Source organism: Dendropsophus ebraccatus, chromosome 1, assembly GCF_027789765.1.
Source record: "Dendropsophus ebraccatus isolate aDenEbr1 chromosome 1, aDenEbr1.pat, whole genome shotgun sequence".
Classification (NCBI taxonomy): Eukaryota; Metazoa; Chordata; class Amphibia; order Anura; family Hylidae; genus Dendropsophus; species Dendropsophus ebraccatus.
This window is the reverse complement of record NC_091454.1, coordinates 220,044,046-220,063,870: the sequence shown is the minus strand read 5'-3', so window position 1 is coordinate 220,063,870 and position 19,825 is coordinate 220,044,046. Positions and strand designations below refer to the sequence as shown.

The 19,825-nt window shown below is 41.5% G+C and overlaps 2 protein-coding genes across 2 annotated transcripts; both read left to right on the top strand.

Moving 5' to 3' along the window:
* The first annotated feature begins 697 nt into the window (after positions 1–697).
* LOC138784576 (extracellular calcium-sensing receptor-like) lies at positions 698–10,034 on the top strand. Its single transcript, XM_069960188.1, has 6 exons — positions 698–853; positions 1,500–2,330; positions 3,428–3,655; positions 5,773–5,896; positions 6,019–6,905; positions 9,936–10,034. The coding sequence occupies exons 1-6, from the start codon at positions 698–700 to the stop codon at positions 10,032–10,034; spliced, it is 2,325 nt and encodes a 774-aa protein (XP_069816289.1).
* A 49-nt stretch (positions 10,035–10,083) lies between these two features.
* Positions 10,084–19,814, top strand: LOC138784569 (extracellular calcium-sensing receptor-like). The gene is made up of 6 exons (XM_069960176.1): positions 10,084–10,193; positions 11,668–11,953; positions 12,581–13,411; positions 16,156–16,296; positions 18,060–18,183; positions 18,910–19,814. Exons 1-6 carry the CDS (start codon positions 10,084–10,086, stop codon positions 19,812–19,814), a joined length of 2,397 nt encoding a protein of 798 aa, XP_069816277.1.
* The last annotated feature ends 11 nt before the right edge of the window (positions 19,815–19,825 follow it).

Sequence of the window (19,825 nt, the reverse complement as noted above, 5' to 3'; positions counted from 1 at the left end):
ACGGCAGAGTGGGGCTGTGCCCAGAAAAACACGCCTCTATCACCCATCTGGCCTTCCCTTGTATACTACTGGTATTATTATACATCCTTCTCTGCCTCTCAGATCTTGCTGCTGTCTGATTTTTTTTAGTCATTTTGGTGTGGGTTGAAAGAGGGGTAGTCTTATACAGCGAGTATATCCCAAAATCTATATTTTAACTGGAAAAGTTGAGGGTCGTCTTATACGCCGGAAAATACTGGTACCCACTTACCAGAATAACCTAACTACTATGGGAACCTACCTATCTACCTCCTAGGATGACCTACTTACCCACTTGCTGAATCTACCTACAGTACCTAATAGTTGGCCCACCGACCTAGTAAAGGGAATTTGCCTAATCAGGGTGGACTACTCGCTTAACAGGAAGGACCTACCTTAAAAATTAATAGTTATGGCCAATAGGTGTACCTAATGTTTTCATGCATCACACTTATACTAAAACCAGCCCCAGTTTACTTTGTGTAAGAAGTTTTTTTTTATTTTTCTGAAAATATACAAGAAACATTAACTAGTCCGTGTTGCCCCCAGCTTAAAATTAGATAACTACCAGCGCGCCCAAGTTGTGCATTTTGCTGTGAAGGACATTACCCCTATTTTCTTGCCAAATATCACCTTGGGATTCCAGATCTTTGACTCTTGTATAGTTCTCCAGAGATCAATGTCAGGAACTCTACACTTGTTGAGTGGACATGGTCAACCATTGCCCAACTATCGATGTAACCAGGACACCCAGTTGGCTGCAGTAATTGGAGATTCTACATCTACAACCTCCATTTCACTGGCTCATATACTTGGGCTCCACAGGTATCCACAAGTAAGTGCTGGGGCATCTGTCATACTATATGTCCTAATTATCCATTAGTACTATATGTACTATTGGATAATTTCCTAAGATGATGAAATTTCTTGTGTTCTCTTGCCCTGTATCCTCTCTACGTGAAAAGTCTTCAATGAAACCATGCTCTTTGTATAAATATATTAACCCATTATTTTACTTTCTCGGATCAATATAAGGCCTAAAATCAAGTTGAGACATCATGTTCTATATAAATCATTTCCATCAGTGCTCTCCTTGTTATCACAGACAGGAGTACGTACAATGACAGGTGACACCAGTATAGAGATAGCAGGTATTACATACAACAGCTGCTTTTTACAACTCAGCATCCCCCTCCCTGTAGATTGACTTCTAAAAAGGTCACTGAGCATGCCAAGAAACTTGGATCATTCACTTGAATGGGGCAGGCCCTGTCTATTGTTGCCTATGTTCCACGGAACTTGCTGTAAAGCATATTACTAAATGCTGATAAAATGGCTCATGTGAATGCAGTACATTCCCTTTAGATATTATCTTTGTCAAAGTAAGGATGGATTCATGCACATAGTAAAATAAAAGGGCAAAATCCCCCGTGAAAGAAGTCTTAAAAATCTATTTTTGATATTTTTGAATTTTCAAACAGATTAGTCACTTTGCTACAAGTTCTTCACTCAGTAACCGTATCCAGTTTCGATCATTCTTTAGAACAGTCCCCAGTGATGCCTTTCAGTCTCGGGGTCTAGCACAGCTGGTGTTGCACTTTGGATGGATCTGGATTGGTCTTGTCGCCCTCGACGATGATTATGGGCGACAAGCTGTTCAACTGGTCAAGAGGGATATACTACAAGCTGGAGCCTGTGTGGCTTTCACAGAGACCATAGCCACCAGTCGGCAAGATCGAAATGCCCCTCATATTGCTCGTGTGGTTAAAGACTCAACAGCCACAGTGGTGGTCATCTTCTCTACTGAAATAGACTTAAGCTTTGTACTAAATGAGATGCTGAAGCAGAACGTCACAGGAAAAGTCTTAATTGCCAGTGAGGCTTGGGCAACCTCATCATTTCTGTCAGTCGGTAAATATTCAAGACTTCTTCTTGGAACAATCGGTTTTGCCCTCCATAGTGGAAGCATGCCGGGGTTAGTAGATTTTCTTAACAAGATCAATCCATCAATGGTTATGGGAAACCAATACATAAAAATAATCTGGGAACAAATTTTTGGTTGCAAATTTCAGGACCAGACATCCCCTGAAGTCACATCAAACTCATCGATAAAAAAATGTACTGGCCAAGAAAGTCTGGAGAGCATCCAGAACAATTTAAACTATGTCTCCAGTGTACAGGCAACATACAATGTCTATCTAGCAGTTCATGCAGTAACAAAAGCTTTGAGTGATTTGGGTAAATGTAAAAAGGGAGATGGACCTTTCTCTAATGGAACATGTGCTGATATAGAGAACTTTAAGTCTTGGCAGGTTAGTTTGAACTATTTGATGATATTCTCACCACAATGACTGTTGTGTCAAATTTTCCATACATATGTTGTTGTTTTTTTATTTTTTTTAACTTTCCTAATTTGAGAAGTCTGTATGACAAACATAACCTACAAATTAACACATTAAAAAAAATAAAATTACACATAATAAAGCTTTCAAATTAATATTAAGCTGCACTAGGTGTTTCACAATCAGAAACTGAACCGAAGTGTTTACAACTTAACAAATTATTGCACGTAGAAGAAAGTAGGACTTTAGCATTTTAAAGTAAACGGATGTTTGGAAAAGTCAGAACGTGCAGAACAGTTTGGGTGGGTTCACAATACGGAATTCTTGTGGATAAACTCCGCGCAATTCCGCAGTATGTCCACGCGCACGGCTGCGCGCCTTTCCAACGGCTCCATAGACACCATTCTATGGGCCGGCGTATTCCGCTACCTGCCGAAAGAAGTGACATGTCACGGAATTCCGCGGACATTGTCCGTGAGAATTCCGTAATATGAACCCACCCTTTCTCTGTAATTTGATTTCTTGTACCTGCCAGAAATACATCTGAGGCTCTGCACATTTCGAGCACCCTCCCTACCTTTCCCCATCTATAATGCCCCCCCACAGTAATATTTGATGTCCAGCACAGTAAAGTTGGTATGCCAGGAAGGGATAGATAGACCTTGGAGTCAACAGGCTCCCAGACCTGTGCCAGATATCATTTTCTCTGATATTCCTGCTACATCATGGCCTTGTGATAAGTACTTGAGCCAGCTGGTGTGTCTTGCCCCAGTCATTGAAAGGTTGAGCACAGGATTCATTAGCCCTGTTGTGACATTGAAGGAGGGAGATCTGAAGGATGGCGGCAGGAGTCCGGGAGCGAGAGCGCAAAGATGCAGGGGCACGGGGACCTGTAAGTATAATTTTTTTATTATGTTTCCCCACATTTATTTTTTTTGTTTTTGCCCATAGTACCCCTTTAATACTCAAGCTCAGTTCCATTGCTTTTAAAGTAGCTGATACCACAATGTAATACCATATGTGGATAGTTGTGCTGTTATATGCATTTTTGTATTATTTTATCACAGTTGTTGCACTACATGAAAAAGTTACGTCTGAACACGTCCGATGGTAGACAACTCTTTTTCGATGAGAATGGAGATCCACCTGCTGTGTACGATGTAGTGAACTGGCAGCTGAGCCCCGATGGTCAACTCCAACAAGTCAAAGTGGGCAGCTATGATACTAGTATGACCAGTGGTAATATATTCACTATAAATACCAGCTACGTACAGTGGGGAATTGGACACCATGGGGTGAGGATTCAACATTTTCAGCAAAAAGTGAAAAATACTGATATTCAGCATCAACTAGATATCTAACTTTATTTGCCTCGTGTTACACATGATCAATGATAAACCAACAAAAATCTATTGATGTCTGGATAGAAAACAAGGATTTTTATTATACAACGCTGATGTTTTTTTACAACGCTTTTTTTTTTTTTTTTGTATACTGGTAAAACCCCCAGCAATCTTTGAGTTTTAATTTTAACTTTATATCATACTTAATAATTTCAAGACCAAAGATGTACATTTAAATGGGAAGTCCAGTGCTGGGCCAAATAATTATTCCAGGCTGGGGGAGGGGGAAAAAAATAGAAGTCATATTCACCTGTTCCTGTACCCGCGCAGCTCCATATCCTGCTCCTGGACACCAGCTGGCTGTATGCTCCACTCTGGCTACGTCACAAACTTGTTGACGGATGCTCCCTTAAGCCAGTAAGTAACTGAGAAAGGACACTGCTGCGGTCACTGATTTACGCTCAGCCCGGGTGGAAACCGGGAGAGGATGACACCCGGCGGGATACAGGAGCACAGTGATGTGGCGCAGCGCAGGCACAGGGACAGATGAGCATATTCACTTTTTTAATTTTACACCACCCTCTGCCCATAATCACTTTTCGCCAAACACCACCACCCCCTTGCTGTTCTTCTCCTTTAAGACATGGACAAAATGAGGGACAATGGAGCAGACTCAGCTCTCAAGTCCAGTAGACAAAACTCATTGGTTATGACTAACATCGGTGATCACTTGCTGCTCATTTACCTGTTTAGATGCCACAATCAGTAGTGATTACAGTATCTAAACAATTTTGTAAGTTGTCTTTAGTGGTGCATTAATGTAATGGCACCGACCAGTTGTCACAGCAGCCTGAGGCCTCTACTAAGCCTTACTACTTGTTGTAACTTATCTGCTGACACTGACTGCCTGTGGCACAGCCCAATACACATAAAACTATATAGCCATAGCAGTCCTGGGAGTGGCTCCATGACCAATTCTCCATGACAACCATTGACACACAGCGACTGCATTTGTTGAGGTCCCTTAGGATCCTTTTACATAGGCCGATGGCGGCCAGATAATAACTGTAAACGAGGGCCGATCTGCTAGAATGGTGCTCGTTTACTGGGCCTATTACACGGCCTGATAATCGTTTAACAAGGGCTGCATGGACATCGTTACCGATGTCCTTGCAGCCCTTGCTTAAACTCTATACATTACCTCTATACATTCCTCTTGCGCTCTGCTACTTCCCAGGCCCCGCGTGCTCCAGCTTCAGAGCGGCCTGTCTCAGCTAACAGGCCGCTCAGCCAATCACTGGCCGCGGCGGTGCCGGCCAGTGATTGGCTGAGCGGCTTGTCAGCTCAGGCAGTCTGCTCTGAAGCTGGAGTGCGCGGGACCAGGGGATAATCAGAGCGCAAGAGGAGCCCTGCAGCATGAAACAGGAGTGTATAAAGTTTGAAAACCGTCAGCCGCCGGATGCGCATCGCCATTACACGTAGCGATGCGCGGTCGGTGCCCGACAATTATAGGTCCAAACCTGTATCAACGATCAGCCGTTGAACGTTGTCATCGGCTGATCGTTGTGTTTATTACACAGAGCAATACTCTGCCAGAAAGGGACGTTTTGGCCGATTATCATTCCGTATAATAGGGCCCTTAATGACACAGAGAGCTCTCTCCCCTAGTCAGATAGAGCTTAGGCCACACAGTCTTTATTGACATTGGCATGTAAGAACTTAACTACTTGGATTGGACTTTCCTACATACCCACCAGTAGTAGCAGGGTCCTGGCTGTGAACCCCACAATCAGCCCAAGCAGTTATGTCCCTGGCCATCATCCCAAGCAGATCTCAGGATAAACTTTGCCAGGATTATGCCTCGTTTTTTTAGTTCAAAGTTTAGTTTATGGGTTAAAAACAAGTCCACATAGGTTCAAAAATACTCTCACTACTAATAATTAAACTATTGGACACAGAACAACAAGGTTAAATTTTAAAAATTAGGAGATTGGCAAACTAATTTTCATCCCTGCACCATAAGATTCTAAGTATTTAACAAATATTTTTCTTCAATAATTCCTTTCCAGGTCCCTGTTTCGGTTTGTAGCCCCAGTTGTTCACCAGGCTTTAGTAAAGCAGCCAAAAAAGGTGAACCTTCATGCTGTTTCCAATGTATTTCATGTCCATCTGGAGAGATAGCCAACCACACAGGTAGAAAACATTAAAAAAAAAAAAAAACTTAAAGTGTTTACCATTGTTAATATCCTGGAAAACACCATATTGTTGACATTCTCCTAAACAACATGTTTCAATTTTTTTTTTTTTTTTTACAGATTCTCTACATTGTACAAAATGCCCATGGGACATGTGGCCAAATCCAACTCAAGATCATTGTGTTCCGAGGACCCAAGAATTCCTTTCACATAAAGATTCACTGGGCATCACCTTAATGGCTACTGGAATCTCCTCATCATTGGTTCCTTTGGCGATCCTTGGCCTCTATATTCAATATAGAACAACCCCCATTGTTCGGGCAAATAATTACTCCTTAAGTTGTTTTCTTCTGGTGTCATTATCACTCTGTTTCTTATGCTCTTTGGTCTTTATTGGTTATCCCCAGCATGAGATATGTATTGTAAGACAAGTGAGCTTTGGTATTGTATTTGCACTTTGTGTCTCCTGTATCTTGGCCAAAACCATTATGGTAGTCATAGCTTTTAAAGCAACAAGGCCTGGTAGTCAACTAAGACATTGGACTAGACCACGTGTATCATATCTCATAGTCATCTCATGTATCCTCATTCAGATCTTTCTGTGTATTATGTGGCTGACATTCTCTCCTCCCTTCCTAGAAATCAAATCAGAAAGTAATTCAGGAGTACTTATTTTTCAGTGTAATGAAGGGTCACCTTTGGCTTTTTGGTCTATGCTTGGCTACCTTGGTCTTCTTTCCTCCATCAGCTTCATTGTGGCTTTCTTGGCCAGGAGACTTCCAGACAGCTTCAATGAGGCCAAGTTCATCACCTTCAGCATGCTGGCCTTCCTGAGTGTCTGGGTGTCCTACATTCCCGCATCCCTCAGTTCCCGAGGAAAATATATGGTGGCCATGGAGATCTTTGCTATCCAATCATCAACCTGGGGTCTGGTTATTTGCATGTTCCTCCCAAAATGTTTTATTATTGTATTCAGACCCGACATGAACTCAAGAGAGAAACTGATGGTGAAACAAAAAAATAAGAGTATTTTAAAATTAAAATATTTCTGACTCTACTCATATTTTCAATGTTTTGTGTAAAATATACATTTTGCTACACGTAATGGATTACTATGATTATTGAACTGAAGATTATTGCTTATTGCTTATTGCTTAAAAATTTAAGAAAAAAGATAAAGAATTATAATAGTGTATTGGCACAAAAGGAGAAATTATATTATAATAAGTTATAGAGTTGGAATAATAATAATAATAATAATAATAATAATAATAATAATAATAATAATAATAATAATAATAATATTGTGGGACACAGAGGGGCGTAGTGTAGTAGGAAGAAGGAGCATTACAACAGTGTAGGGCACAGAAGAGGATGTTATAATATTCTGGGAGGCATAGAAAGAATATTATAAGGCCATGTTTCCACTCTATAAGACACCGACCTGTCAAAGTCACGGAACGGCCGTTGTCTGGAAAGATGATTCCGGAAGGTACTGTAGTACCGGCCGGATGATCTTTACTGCCTCTATATTGGGATGCGGGCGCATCCGTGCGCTCCCGCATCTGAATTCCCCGCTGCACACAATGCAGCGTGCGGCCGCAGGTGCACACTCCATTGTGCACTGACAGGGTTTTCTGCAGCCACTATTCATTGAATAGTGGCCGCAGAAAACTGAGATGTCAGTTTCTTGCGATGCCGCTAGGGATCCCGGCCGGAGTGTATACTATGTGCATACACTCCGGCCGGGATTCCTTAAAAGTTCCATGTATGTAAGTTCCATAGTAATCATGGCCGTTGTTACAACAGCCGTGATTTTTACAAGCGTGGGGCCTGTAGAGACTGTTTTGAGGTGAATATGGTGAAGGAAAAGTAAGGAGTATAAGATATTTGTTTAGCAGATTCCCAAGAAAGTTTTTGCTGGACGAAGTCATTGTAAGACTTTGGGCTGGATAGTGTAAAAATGAAAACATTTTTGAGAGAAGATATCACCTGAGAGTCACTGGATGTAACTGCACGGTAATCACTGAAGCTGATTCAGCCTGTCTCGAGGAGTGTAAGAAGAAAAGGGGCAATATACATCACCACTTTGGGCCATAAAGTAAACAAAATGCATTGAACATTGCCGTATATTGTGCAAGATATCCTAATATCTACTGTATGTAGGTTCTGTGGTGCCCTATGCTAGGACATCATGGAGAGTACATTACCTGGCAATACAGACACAGTTCTGGAAACAGCTATTCCATTTAAACATATTATTAAGACACAGGGTATCGGATGATTATTTAGCCTCAGCTGTGACCAAGGGCTGTAGTAAGTTGCCAGTAAGGATATATGCATGCTGGGTTAATGTTGCAGATTACTCTGCACGGATTCCTCCGCTTGTCCCTGCGCGCTCCTGCTTGGCTGTAGGATATCATCGGAATTATAGATGCATGTTATTGCATGATATACAGGGAAGCTCCACATTTCATCTTGGAAAGATTATTCATCTGTATCTGTAATATTATTTATTAAACCTTTTACTTTATTTAGTTTTGTTGTGCTTGTAGTCCCAATTGGACCATCAGAAAAATCTATGTATTATAATCAAAAGGTAAAACGGTCTCCAGGGCCACACCGCCAATTCTGTCTTATTATATCATTATATATAATTATGCACTTTTCCTATATGCCGAAGATGGTGATAATCGCGCTGGGACTGAGCGTCTATATACAGGAAATCACTGGATTTGTGATTACCAGTATGATTCCCAGGATGGACGAGAGCTTCTTATATATAGTGAGTATACAGGAATGCCAGAGGAAACTGAGAGAGATATATGAGGTGAGTGGATTATAACATTTAGATTTACTAATTATTATTGTTTGTTGTTAGAATGTCCCTGATTCTAGAGCGATGTACACATGGCAAGGGGTTAACATATAGAATGTTAAATTTAAGAAAGGACATGACCTAAGTAAATGCCAGACTGGTACATAGGGAGATAAGACCCTCATACAATCTACAAGTTGAGGAAAAGAGACTGTAGATAAAGGGGGCAGATGGTAACAGTGTGATGAGAAGGCAGCAGGGTTATTGTCGGCTGTAGCCTAGTCTGAAGAAATGGGTCGTCAAGTTGTTTCTGTAAGTGGTGATGGTTTGTGTCGTGGTAGTGTATTAAAAAGTATGGGGAAAGCTCAGGAGAAATCTTAGAGATGGTTGTGTGAAGAGCAGACAAGGAGAAGGTATGGACAGAGGTCTTGTCAGTATTGAAGAATGAGTGAGGAGCAGTATTGGGAGATCAGGTCAGAGGTGTATGGAGGGGACATAATGTAGACAGCCTTGTAAGTTAATTTAAACTTAATGACTAACAGAAAGCCAGTAAAGGGATCTTTAGAGGGAAGAGATAGAGGAGCTGAGAGGGGAGCAGGGGATTAGTCGGATAGCAGAGAGGTGACATTTGGAACAAAGAGAGATTTGAGTGTAATCAGCATACAAGAAATAACTGAAGCCATGGGATTCTATGATCTGCCCCAGGCGAAAAGTATAGATGGAGAAGAGTAGACACCCAAGAATGGTGGTGTGCCAGAGGGAGATACTGAATGCGTGGTTATAAATCCATAATGATATATTATGAGATGAAGGAGAGGGCCAAGATGGTGACTCCAATGGAAAAAAAAGCTTGTAAGAGGAGGAAATGCTTGACTGTGGCAGAGAATAGGTCAAAGAGACATTTTTGGGGTGAGGCTTTGGCAGTTTACAGACCTGTGGAATAGTGGAGGTGGGAGCCAGATTGTACAGTAGGTGGTCGAAGAGTGAGTTGGATGGAAAGTAGAAGAGTTCAAAGCAAACATATTGTTCAAGGAGTTTTAAGGCAAAGGAGAAAATTGAGTTGGGATGTAGCTGGACAGATTACCATATTTTACTTTGTCCCCAGTAACCTCATATCATTACATTTCCTGTTTTGTTGGATTAGAAAGCACAATCCCATAGCTACAAAGCAACAAGGAAGATACCATGCTGCTCTTTAAGATAAACTTTTTTTTTTCAGGGTTCTCCATCCGTATCTATGACCAGTTCTACACCTGATGCCATAATTTTTGCAGACAATGCGTCTTTGGTTCATGCTCTGTATATCACATTTTTGTGACTGCATTGAATCTAGTTGTAGACTGACCAGCAATGAGCTGACATCAGGCATGTCCTTGGATGGCAATATAATAATCGGGGTGGTGATGGCTATTCACTTGGACAAAACCTACCCAATCATCAATTACAAGGAGAGGCCTGGTCTTGCCATCTGTAAGACGTAAGTAAGGATTGTTTGTTTTCTACTGAACCGTCACTTGCTAGGGGATCCAGTAGAAGTCAATCACTATTGTGATAAAGGAGTCTTTCAGCCTTATGTACGGTCCATAGACATTTATGTCCTATCCATACTTAGGTAGACTTGTGTCACGTCTGGAATATAACCATAAAGGCTGTAGATGTAGCAGTTGCATCAAGGCCCTGGGTCTTAAAAGCCTCTGTAGCATGTTGATTTAGACAAACCAATAGGAACTATCTATTCAATCTCCTCTTAGTCTAAAGGCCCTGTTAGACGAAACGATTATCGTCCTTATTCTGACGATATCGACCGTTAAGGCCGATAATCATCCTGTGTAATAGACGGCAACGATCAGCCCACATGAACTATGTCGGCTGAACGTTGCTGTCGTTTGTCTTTCAACATGTTGAAAGACAAATGACTGTGATAGCAGCAATCTGCTGTAGTTGCTCAGTGGAACAGGAGCGGCGGCAGCAAACCACCGCTATATTCTATGGGCTGCCCAGACGATCTAGCACGATCTAGCATCCAGCCCCCTCCCCGCGGCCTCCCCTGCACTTACCTGCTTGCTGCCGATGTGTGTAGTAGCGCCGGCAGCGAGCAGGCAACAAAGAGAAAGTGAGCACTGACAGCGCTTGTTTGCTCCCCTATGTCAACCGTGTAATAGGGGCTTAAGCTGAGCCAACATTATGGGCTGGAAAAGTGGAAAAATTAGGCAATTGCCCAGGGACACATGACCTGGTGCCACAGATAAAGACTGGGACATTGGGTTGCTATAAGCAAGGTATCCAGGGCACGTGCCCCAGATCACTGGACTGTTCTTCAGCACCAGTTTCTTCATTATGTGCTCGGTAATATCTACATGCAGTTGTAAGCTGTGACGGAGCAACGATTAGTGATTATTAGGGATTTTGCTGCACCTTTTACCGTTATAGGCTGGGATCACCTTAATACTTATATATAAGCCTACAAGAGGCTGTGGTTATCTCTGAACGTTTGTGCCATGTCACAGGTGCATAATATAACATCTTTCATTGTGTGTGCACAAAAGTGGAAAAGAAGGTACACTTGGTGTCCTGGGACCAAGATGAAGATGAGTGTGATTTTTTTTTTTTTTTTAACACACACTATTAATGAGTAGAGGGAATGGAATCACTATGGGGACCCACCTTCATACTTAAGACTGAACAGTACAGTACCTACCTACTTTCATGGAGGCCTACTAAGATATGGATATGGATAAACCTAACTGGTGTGTGTGTGTGGGGGGGTCCTACCTACCTTATTGTTGGCTTACCTACCTAGTGGGGGATTTAACTATTCAGGGTGACATACTCACTCAATGGGAAGGACCTACCTTTATCATAATCTAAGTTTACACTGTGAATCAATTAAATTTTTTTATTATCTTCCTAAAAATGTTCAGGAAACATTAAGTTGTCTGTGTTGTCCTCAGCCTCAAGTTAGATAACTACCAGCGAGCACAAGCTGTGCATTTTGCTGTGAAGGAAATTGCCCCAATTTTTTTGCCAAATATCACCTTGGGATTCCAGATCTTCGACTCTTGTATACTTCTCCAAAGATCGGTGTCAGGAACTCTACACTTGTTAAGTGGACATAAACAACCTGTGCCCAACTATCGATGTAACCAGGACACACGGTTGGCTGCAGTAATCGGAGATTCTACATCCACAACCTCAATTTCACTGGCTCATATACTGGGGCTTTACAGGTATCCACAAGTAAGTGCTGAGGTATCTATGACACTATGTGTCCTTTTAAAAATGTAATCATTTACTATATGATAATTTCCTAAGTTGAGATCTCACAGGTTCTCTTGGCCCGCCTCACCTGATTGTGTGGGAGTCTTCATTGATACCATTCTATAAGTATAAATATGTACACTCTCCATTTTGTTAATTCATTCAAGTTCCTAGCTTGCTGTAAAAAATAGTGGAACTACCAGCTGCAGTGGGTGTCTCTTGTTCCAGGCTGTGCCACCCTCCTCTTCAGACACAGATCTTGTGTGCCATGCTCTTGTGATTAGCAGTAGAACAGCCAACAGAGCAAAGCAAACCCAAACTGAGGATAGGAGACGTGCTGTTTTTGCATAAAAGGACAACCCCTTTAAAGGTATTCAGATGATTTCTAGAGTAACTCCACACATTCCAAGTGATCTAGGACCAAATTCACAAATCACCAATAACATGATCTAATGTCTCGTTGATGTTCACTTTTTTCAACTTTAGCAATTAAGAGAGAGCTTCTTGAGGCTTTAACTATCACAAGTCATATGTTATGTAAATGGAATATTTTGACGTTTGTGAATCATGGCTCTCATTAAATGATATTCTTGAACTTTCCAACAGATTAGTCACTTTGCCACAAGTTCTCTTCTCAGTAACCGTATCCAGTTCCGATCATTCTTTAGAACAGTCCCCAGTGATGCCTTCCAGTCTCGAGGTCTAGCACAGCTGGTGTTACACTTTGGATGGACCTGGATTGGTCTGGTAGCCATTGATGATGATTACGGACACCAAGCTCTCCAACTGGTCACAAGGGATTTACTAAAAGCTGGGGCCTGTGTGGCTTTCACAGAGAACATAATCTCCAGCCGGCAAGATCGAAACGCCCCTCATATTGCTCAAGTGGTTAAAGACTCAACAGCCACAGCGGTGGTCATCTTCTCTACTGACGTAGACCTAAGCTATGTCCTGGATGAGATGCTGAGGCAGAATGTCACAGGAAAAGTATTGGTTGCCAGTGAAGCTTGGTCTACCTCGTCTTTCTTGTCAGTGAACAAATATTCAAAACTTCTTCTTGGGACAATTGGTTTTGCCCTCTATAGTGGGAGCATGCCAGGATTTGTAGATTTCCTTAACAAGATCAATCCATCCATGGTTATTGGAAACCAATATATAAAAATATTCTGGGAACAAGTTTTTGGCTGCAAATTTCAGGACCAAACATTCCCTGAAGCCCCATCAAACTCAACGATAAAAGAATGTACTGGCCAAGAAAGTATTACGAGCATCCAGAACAACATTAACTATGTCTCTAGTCTCCGGGCAACATACAATGTTTATCGAGCCGTTCATGCTATAGCAAAAGCTCTGATCGATTTGGGTAAATGCAAAAAGGGAGATGGACCGTTCCCCAATGGAACATGTGCCGATATTGAGAATTTTAATCCTTGGCAGGTTAGTGTGAACTCAATGGGTGGCTCCATATAATAGCCATGTCCCTTTGTGCCCTCATAACGTAGTTAGATCCCTATGTGAATGCCATCCATGTGTTAGTTAGTTATCTCTGTGCCCTCATATATTAATTAGGGCACCCTGTGGCCCATATAGTAGTTTGGTCCCTCTGTCTAAGTACAGAAGTTTCTGCGCCTCCCATATAAAAGCTAAGCCTCTCTGTGCGTCAATATAGTAGTAAGGCCCCTCTGTGCAGGTGGGCCACTCAAGTAGGTAGTATTCCCTGTGTAGTTCCTAAACCCTCCTCTTCCATATAGTTGCCTTGGTAGGTAGGCAACCCCCTTGGAAGTAATTTGACCCCAGTAGATAGTACCCTCCATGTAGGCATCCTTCTGTATGTAGAATCCCCCATGTATACATCCCTCTTTATGTAGGAATTCCTACATAAATGCCCCAGATGGCATCCCACTGTAGGTAATCCCTCTGATAGTTAGTGCCCTCCCCCAGTAGGCAGTACCCCCAAAATTCCCCACGGTATGTAATACTTCTTGGTATTTAGCCCCCACCCCTTCCCAGTATGTAGTATGTAGGTCCTTACCCCAGGAGATAGCATCCCCCATCTTGTACATCCACATCAGTGGTAGTTGGCAGCTGGAAGTCGTCATAAACCACTCCCCTCAGTAGTTAGTCTTCATCCCCTTGTAGGCATCACATTCTGAATAATTAAAAAAAAAAATGCTGGCTGTGGCCACAAGCGCCTTTGTCACGACCTGGAGCCAATGAGTAGAAATATTCTAACTCGATCTAGAGTATGTGTAATTAAAAATATGTGAGCTTGACTGTAAAAGGCTAAAACTGATGTTAATATTGGAATCCGGCGTCCACTGGTATTCATGAGTTTGTAACCGTACTGGTCATTTACTATGTATACCCACACTCTGATCACAGTTTTTAATTGTGTCTTTTTTTCTTTTTTTTTTATAGCTAATCAGTTAAGTTTGTGAATATATTTTTTGTAAGTAGCTTGGGAAACCTAGGGTAACTATTGGTCCACCTAGGTGGTCTTTTTGGTTTATAAGATATATATAAAAAGACTATCCACTTGTCCATTTTTGTGTTTGATGTTTAACTCTATTTGCTCAACAGAAGCGTACAGTACATAGTTAAAAGGCCAGTCGCACCACCCTGTGGCCAAGTAGGCCTCCCGAATGGGGGGTCCTTAACTATTGTGGCTGCCTAACTATTGTTAGATATTATCTACTGGGATATCTAGCTGTTGGGTAATCTTATCTAATTGAGGCACCAACCTAATAAGTGATATTATATACTGGTGACAGCTGCCTATTGGGCAATATTATCTACTGGGGAGCAGTAAAGTTGAGTATGTCAGCTCACCACCAAAGTAACATCTCAAAATGGGCTGCTAGTTCCCAGAAAGGAGCACAGGAATGAATGTCTCGGGTGTCCACCAGCAAAGATCCAATTAGTAAGCACAGAAGATCCAAAGCTCTGTATGATAAAACTTTCAAGCTTTATTGAGGCATATAAAATTTTTCACAAAACATTAAAAAGCATCATCACACAGAGCTGTGGGTTTTTGTTGATTACAAAATTATCAACTGGGAGCATCTACCTAATGGAGCATATTATCTACTGGGAACATCTATCTAATGGGTCATATTATCTACTGGGGAAACCTACCTAATGGGTCATAATATCTATTGGGTTAACTTTAGAGATGAGCGAACCTCAAGCATGTTCGAGTCCATCCGAACCCGAACTTTTGGCATTTGATTAGCGGTGGCTGCTGAAGTTAGATAAAGCCCTAAGGCTATGTGGAAATCATGGATATAGTCATTGGCTGTATCCATGTTTTCCAGACAACCTTAGAGCTTTATCCAAGTTCAGCAGCCCCAGCTAATCAAATGCTGAAAGTTCGGGTTCGGATGGACGCGAACCTGAACCCGTTTTGCTCATCTCTAGTTAACTTGCCTAATGGAGCATATTACTGGTAACATTCTACTGGTAACATCTACCTAATTGGTCATATTATCTACTGGGGACCCCTACCTAATGGAGCATATTATCTACTGGGAATATCGACCTAATGGAGCATATTATGTACTGGGAACATATACCTAATGAAGCATATTACCTACTGGGGACACTTACCTAATGGTTCATATTATCTACTGGGTCCACCTGCCTAATGGGTCGTATTATCTACTGGGAACACCTACCTAATGGGTCATTATATTTATTGGGTGCACTTGCCTAATGGAGCATATTATCTACTGGGAACATTTACCTAAGGGGTCATATTATCTAATGGGGACCCCTACCTAATGGAGCATATTATTTAGTGGGGCCACCTACCTAATGGGTCATATTATCTATTGGGGACACCTACCTAATGGGTCATATTATTTACTGGGGACACCTGCCTAATGGAGCATATTACTTATCACTAGTCATTTACCTACTGACTTTTTCTGCACATCCTTCTGCTGTACAGCTCTAGGTGCACTTTTTTTCTTTGACTCTTTCTCTTTCTTTTCTTCCATGGATTGTTGTTATTGAAGCTTACTACCATTGTTTTTAAGGCAGCTAAGATACATACAGCCTAATGATAGTTGTAGTCTTATATTTGGTATAAAGTATGATTTGTTCCTTACCAACCCCCTCAATACCTGAATGTACTTTAGCAATTCTATGCAGAAGACCAATGTTGTATAATTTCCTCACAGTTGTTGTACTACATGAAGATGTTACGTCTGAACACATCCGATGGTAGACAACTCTTCTTTGATCAGAACGGAGATCCACCTGCTGTATATAATATAATGAACTGGCAGCTGAGCCCTGAAGGTCAACTCCAACAAGTCAAAGTGGGCAGCTATGATTCCAGTATAACCAGTGGAAACACTCTCATAATTAATAAAAGCCTTATAGAGTGGGGGACCGGACATAATAGGGTGAGGATTGAACATTTCCAGCAAAAAATACTGATATTTAGCGTCCACTAGATATCTAACTTTAGCTGCTACGGTGTTACCCAGGTTCAATGTTAAACCAACAATTTTCGGATAGGGAAAAGGGATTTTAACTATGACCTTTTTATTATTTTGACCCTAAATTTAGTATGTTAATAAAGCCACCATTGAGTTTCAATTTTACCTTTACAGTTTGCTTAAAGGGGTATTCCAGCCAGGACCTTTTTTTTTTTTTTTTTTTTTTTTTTTACAATCACTGGAGAGGGGATGGATGAAAACAATTACCTCTCCTTACCTCCTCGGCTGCAGCACCGGCATTCTGCTGCTCTTGTCCCCTGGTCCCCAGCCACTTCCTGGTCTGAGACGGGGCTTGCGATGTGACGTTCAGGACTGCTCAGCCATGCAGCAGAAGTGGGAAACCGCTACAAAGTGGCTGAGTAATGCTGAATCTTTACGTCTCAAGACCAGTGGAGCAGAGCGTCAGAATGCCAGTGCCAGCGCTGGAGTTGGGAGGTAAGTAGATATAAATGCTTTCATCCACCCCCTCCACAATTGTAAAAGAGGGGTTCCAGACAGAGTTTTACACCTTCCTGACTCATGAAGTATATTTAGGCCATGGACCGGATGAAGTAGTAGCCAACACTCATCGGTAAAGACTGACATCAGAGATCACACAGATGATGGTCATTTACCTGTTAAGATGCCACGATTAATAGTGAATGCAGCATTTAAATAGTTTTATGACAGCTGTCATTAGTGGCACAATGATGTGATCTTCAGTTGCAGACCAGTTGTCACGGCAGCCTGAGGCCACTGCAAGGCCTTGCTACCTACTGTGACCGATCTCATAATACAGTCTGCCTGTGGCACAGTCCAATACGCATTAAACTTTATAGTCAAGCTTTTTTAGAGTCCGAGCTTCCATGAAAACCATTGACACAGTGTGATTGCAATTGCTTAGTGACAGAAAGATCCCTTCCTATGTCAGATGCAGTACATTTTCTATGGGGATTTGCTACTGCTCTGAGCAGTTCCTGACATGGACAGAGATGGCAGCAGAGAGTACTTTGTCCGATTAGAAAAAAAATACACAACTTTCTGGCGAAGATACAGCAGCTGATAAGTACTTGAAGACTTAAGGTTTTTTTTAACAGAAGTAATTTACAAATTTGACAACTTTCTGACACCAATTTCTTCTGAATATCTCTTTATATCTATTCTCCTGTTGGTTGATCTCACAGGGACAGTTTGAAAGAACCAATGCGATCAGCCCAAGTGCTTGATCGCAATTGAAATTTCTCCAGACTTCTAGTGCATTACAAATAGTAAATCTTTCTGAAGCCACCACCACACAACGTCTTTTTTTTTACCGTTTGATGGGTGTTTTTTTGGCTATTTTTTGGGCACAAAATGTCAGTAAAAAAAAAAAAAGGCATTGTGGGGTCATTGCCCGACTATTTATAAACTGTACAGGGCTGATAATGAGACCATTCTGTTTGAGGTGACCAATAGTGTGATGATCCAGAGGAGGGAAACCTCACTACTGGCCAAAGAATATCAAGAATAGATTTGAAGATTAGGAGATTTGCACATGACTTATTTACATGATATGGCCATTAAATTATTTAAAAATATTCTTTGTCCAAAATTGTGTCCAGGTCCCTATTTCAGTTTGTAGCCTTGGTTGTCCACCAGGCTTCAGGAAAGCAGCCAGAGAAGGCCAACCTTCATGTTGTTTCCAATGCATCCCATGTCCATATGGAGAGATGGCCAACCAAACAGGTAGGAGACAAAAATAAATACATAAAAAGCTTAAAATGTTACATCTCTTACTCCATTCTTAATGACTCATTGGAAAACACTGTATTGTAGAACTTCAAGTCCACCACTTATGGTGCGTTTACACAGACAGATTTATCTGACAGATCTTTGAAGCCCAAACCAGGAACAGACTATAAACAGGGATCAGGTCATAAAGGAAAGACTGGGATCTATCCTCTTTTCAAATCCATTCCTGGCTTTGGCTTCCAAAATCTGTCAGATAAATCTGTCTGTGTAAACGCTGCATTAAACACTAAAGGGGACATTTATTAAGGAGTCTAATGTGTGCAATTATTCTAATGAGGATTGGTGTATTTTGTTCCAGCAGCTTGTGACTGATTCAGTGACTTAGACTGTATCTAAGTAAAAAGGCGCATAAAAAGTTTCAAAAATTGTGCAAACATATTCACCTGGTACTGACCAGATGTAGGCTTGCACCTGTTTGTACCACTTTTTAAAAAGTCGCAAATGATAAATTGGGTGCTAATCCCGGATTATGTGAACTTTTTGGGTGAATACTCAAAACAAGCAGAATTTAAAAAAAATCACATATAAAAAATATTCGCCAGTCGAATAGTGGTTCATAAATAGAACTTATACCAAAAATGGCTGGAAAAAAAAAAAAAAAAAACAGGCGCAAAACCCTTGATAAATTTCCCCCTAAGATTACTTTTTTTTTTTTTACAGATTCGCTACAATGTACAAACTGCCCATGGGATATGTGGCCCAATCCAACCCAAGATCATTGTGTTCCAAAGACCCAAGAGTTTCTTTCACATGAAGATCCACTTGGCATCACCTTAATGGCTACTGGAATCTCCTCATCATTGGTTCCTGTGGGGATCTTTGGTCTCTTTATTTGCCACAGAACAACCCCCTTTGTTCGGGCCAATAACTACTTCTTAAGTTGTCTTCTTCTGTTGTCATTATCGCTCTGTTTTCTCTGCTCTCTAGTCTTTATTGGTTATCCCCAGTATGAGATCTGTCTTTTAAGACAAGTGACTTTTGGTATTGTATTTGCACTTTGTGTCTCCTGCATCTTGGCCAAAACCATTATGGTAGTCATTGCATTCAAGGCCACAAGGCCTGGTAGCCAACTAAGGAAATGGACTAGACCACGTGTCTCTTATCTCATAGTCATCTCATGTATGCTCATTCAGATCTTTCTTTGTATTATGTGGTTGACATTCTCTCCTCCCTTCCTGGAAGTCAAACCAGAAAGTAATTTGGGAGTACTGATTATTCAGTGTAATGAAGGGTCACCCTTGGCTTTTTGGTCTATGCTTGGCTACCTTGGTCTTCTGGCCTCCATCAGTTTCATTGTGGCTTTCTTGGCCAGGAGACTTCCAGACAGCTTCAATGAGGCCAAGTTCATCACCTTCAGCATGCTGGCCTTCCTGACTGTCTGGGTGTCCTACATTCCCGCATCCCTCAGCTCCCGAGGAAAATATATGGTGGCCATGGAGATCTTTGCTATCCAATCATCAACCTGGGGTCTGGTTATTTGCATGTTCCTCCCAAAATGTTTTATTATTGTATTCAGACCCGACATGAACTCAAGAGAGAAATTGATGTCGAAACAAAAGATCTAAGTTATTGACAA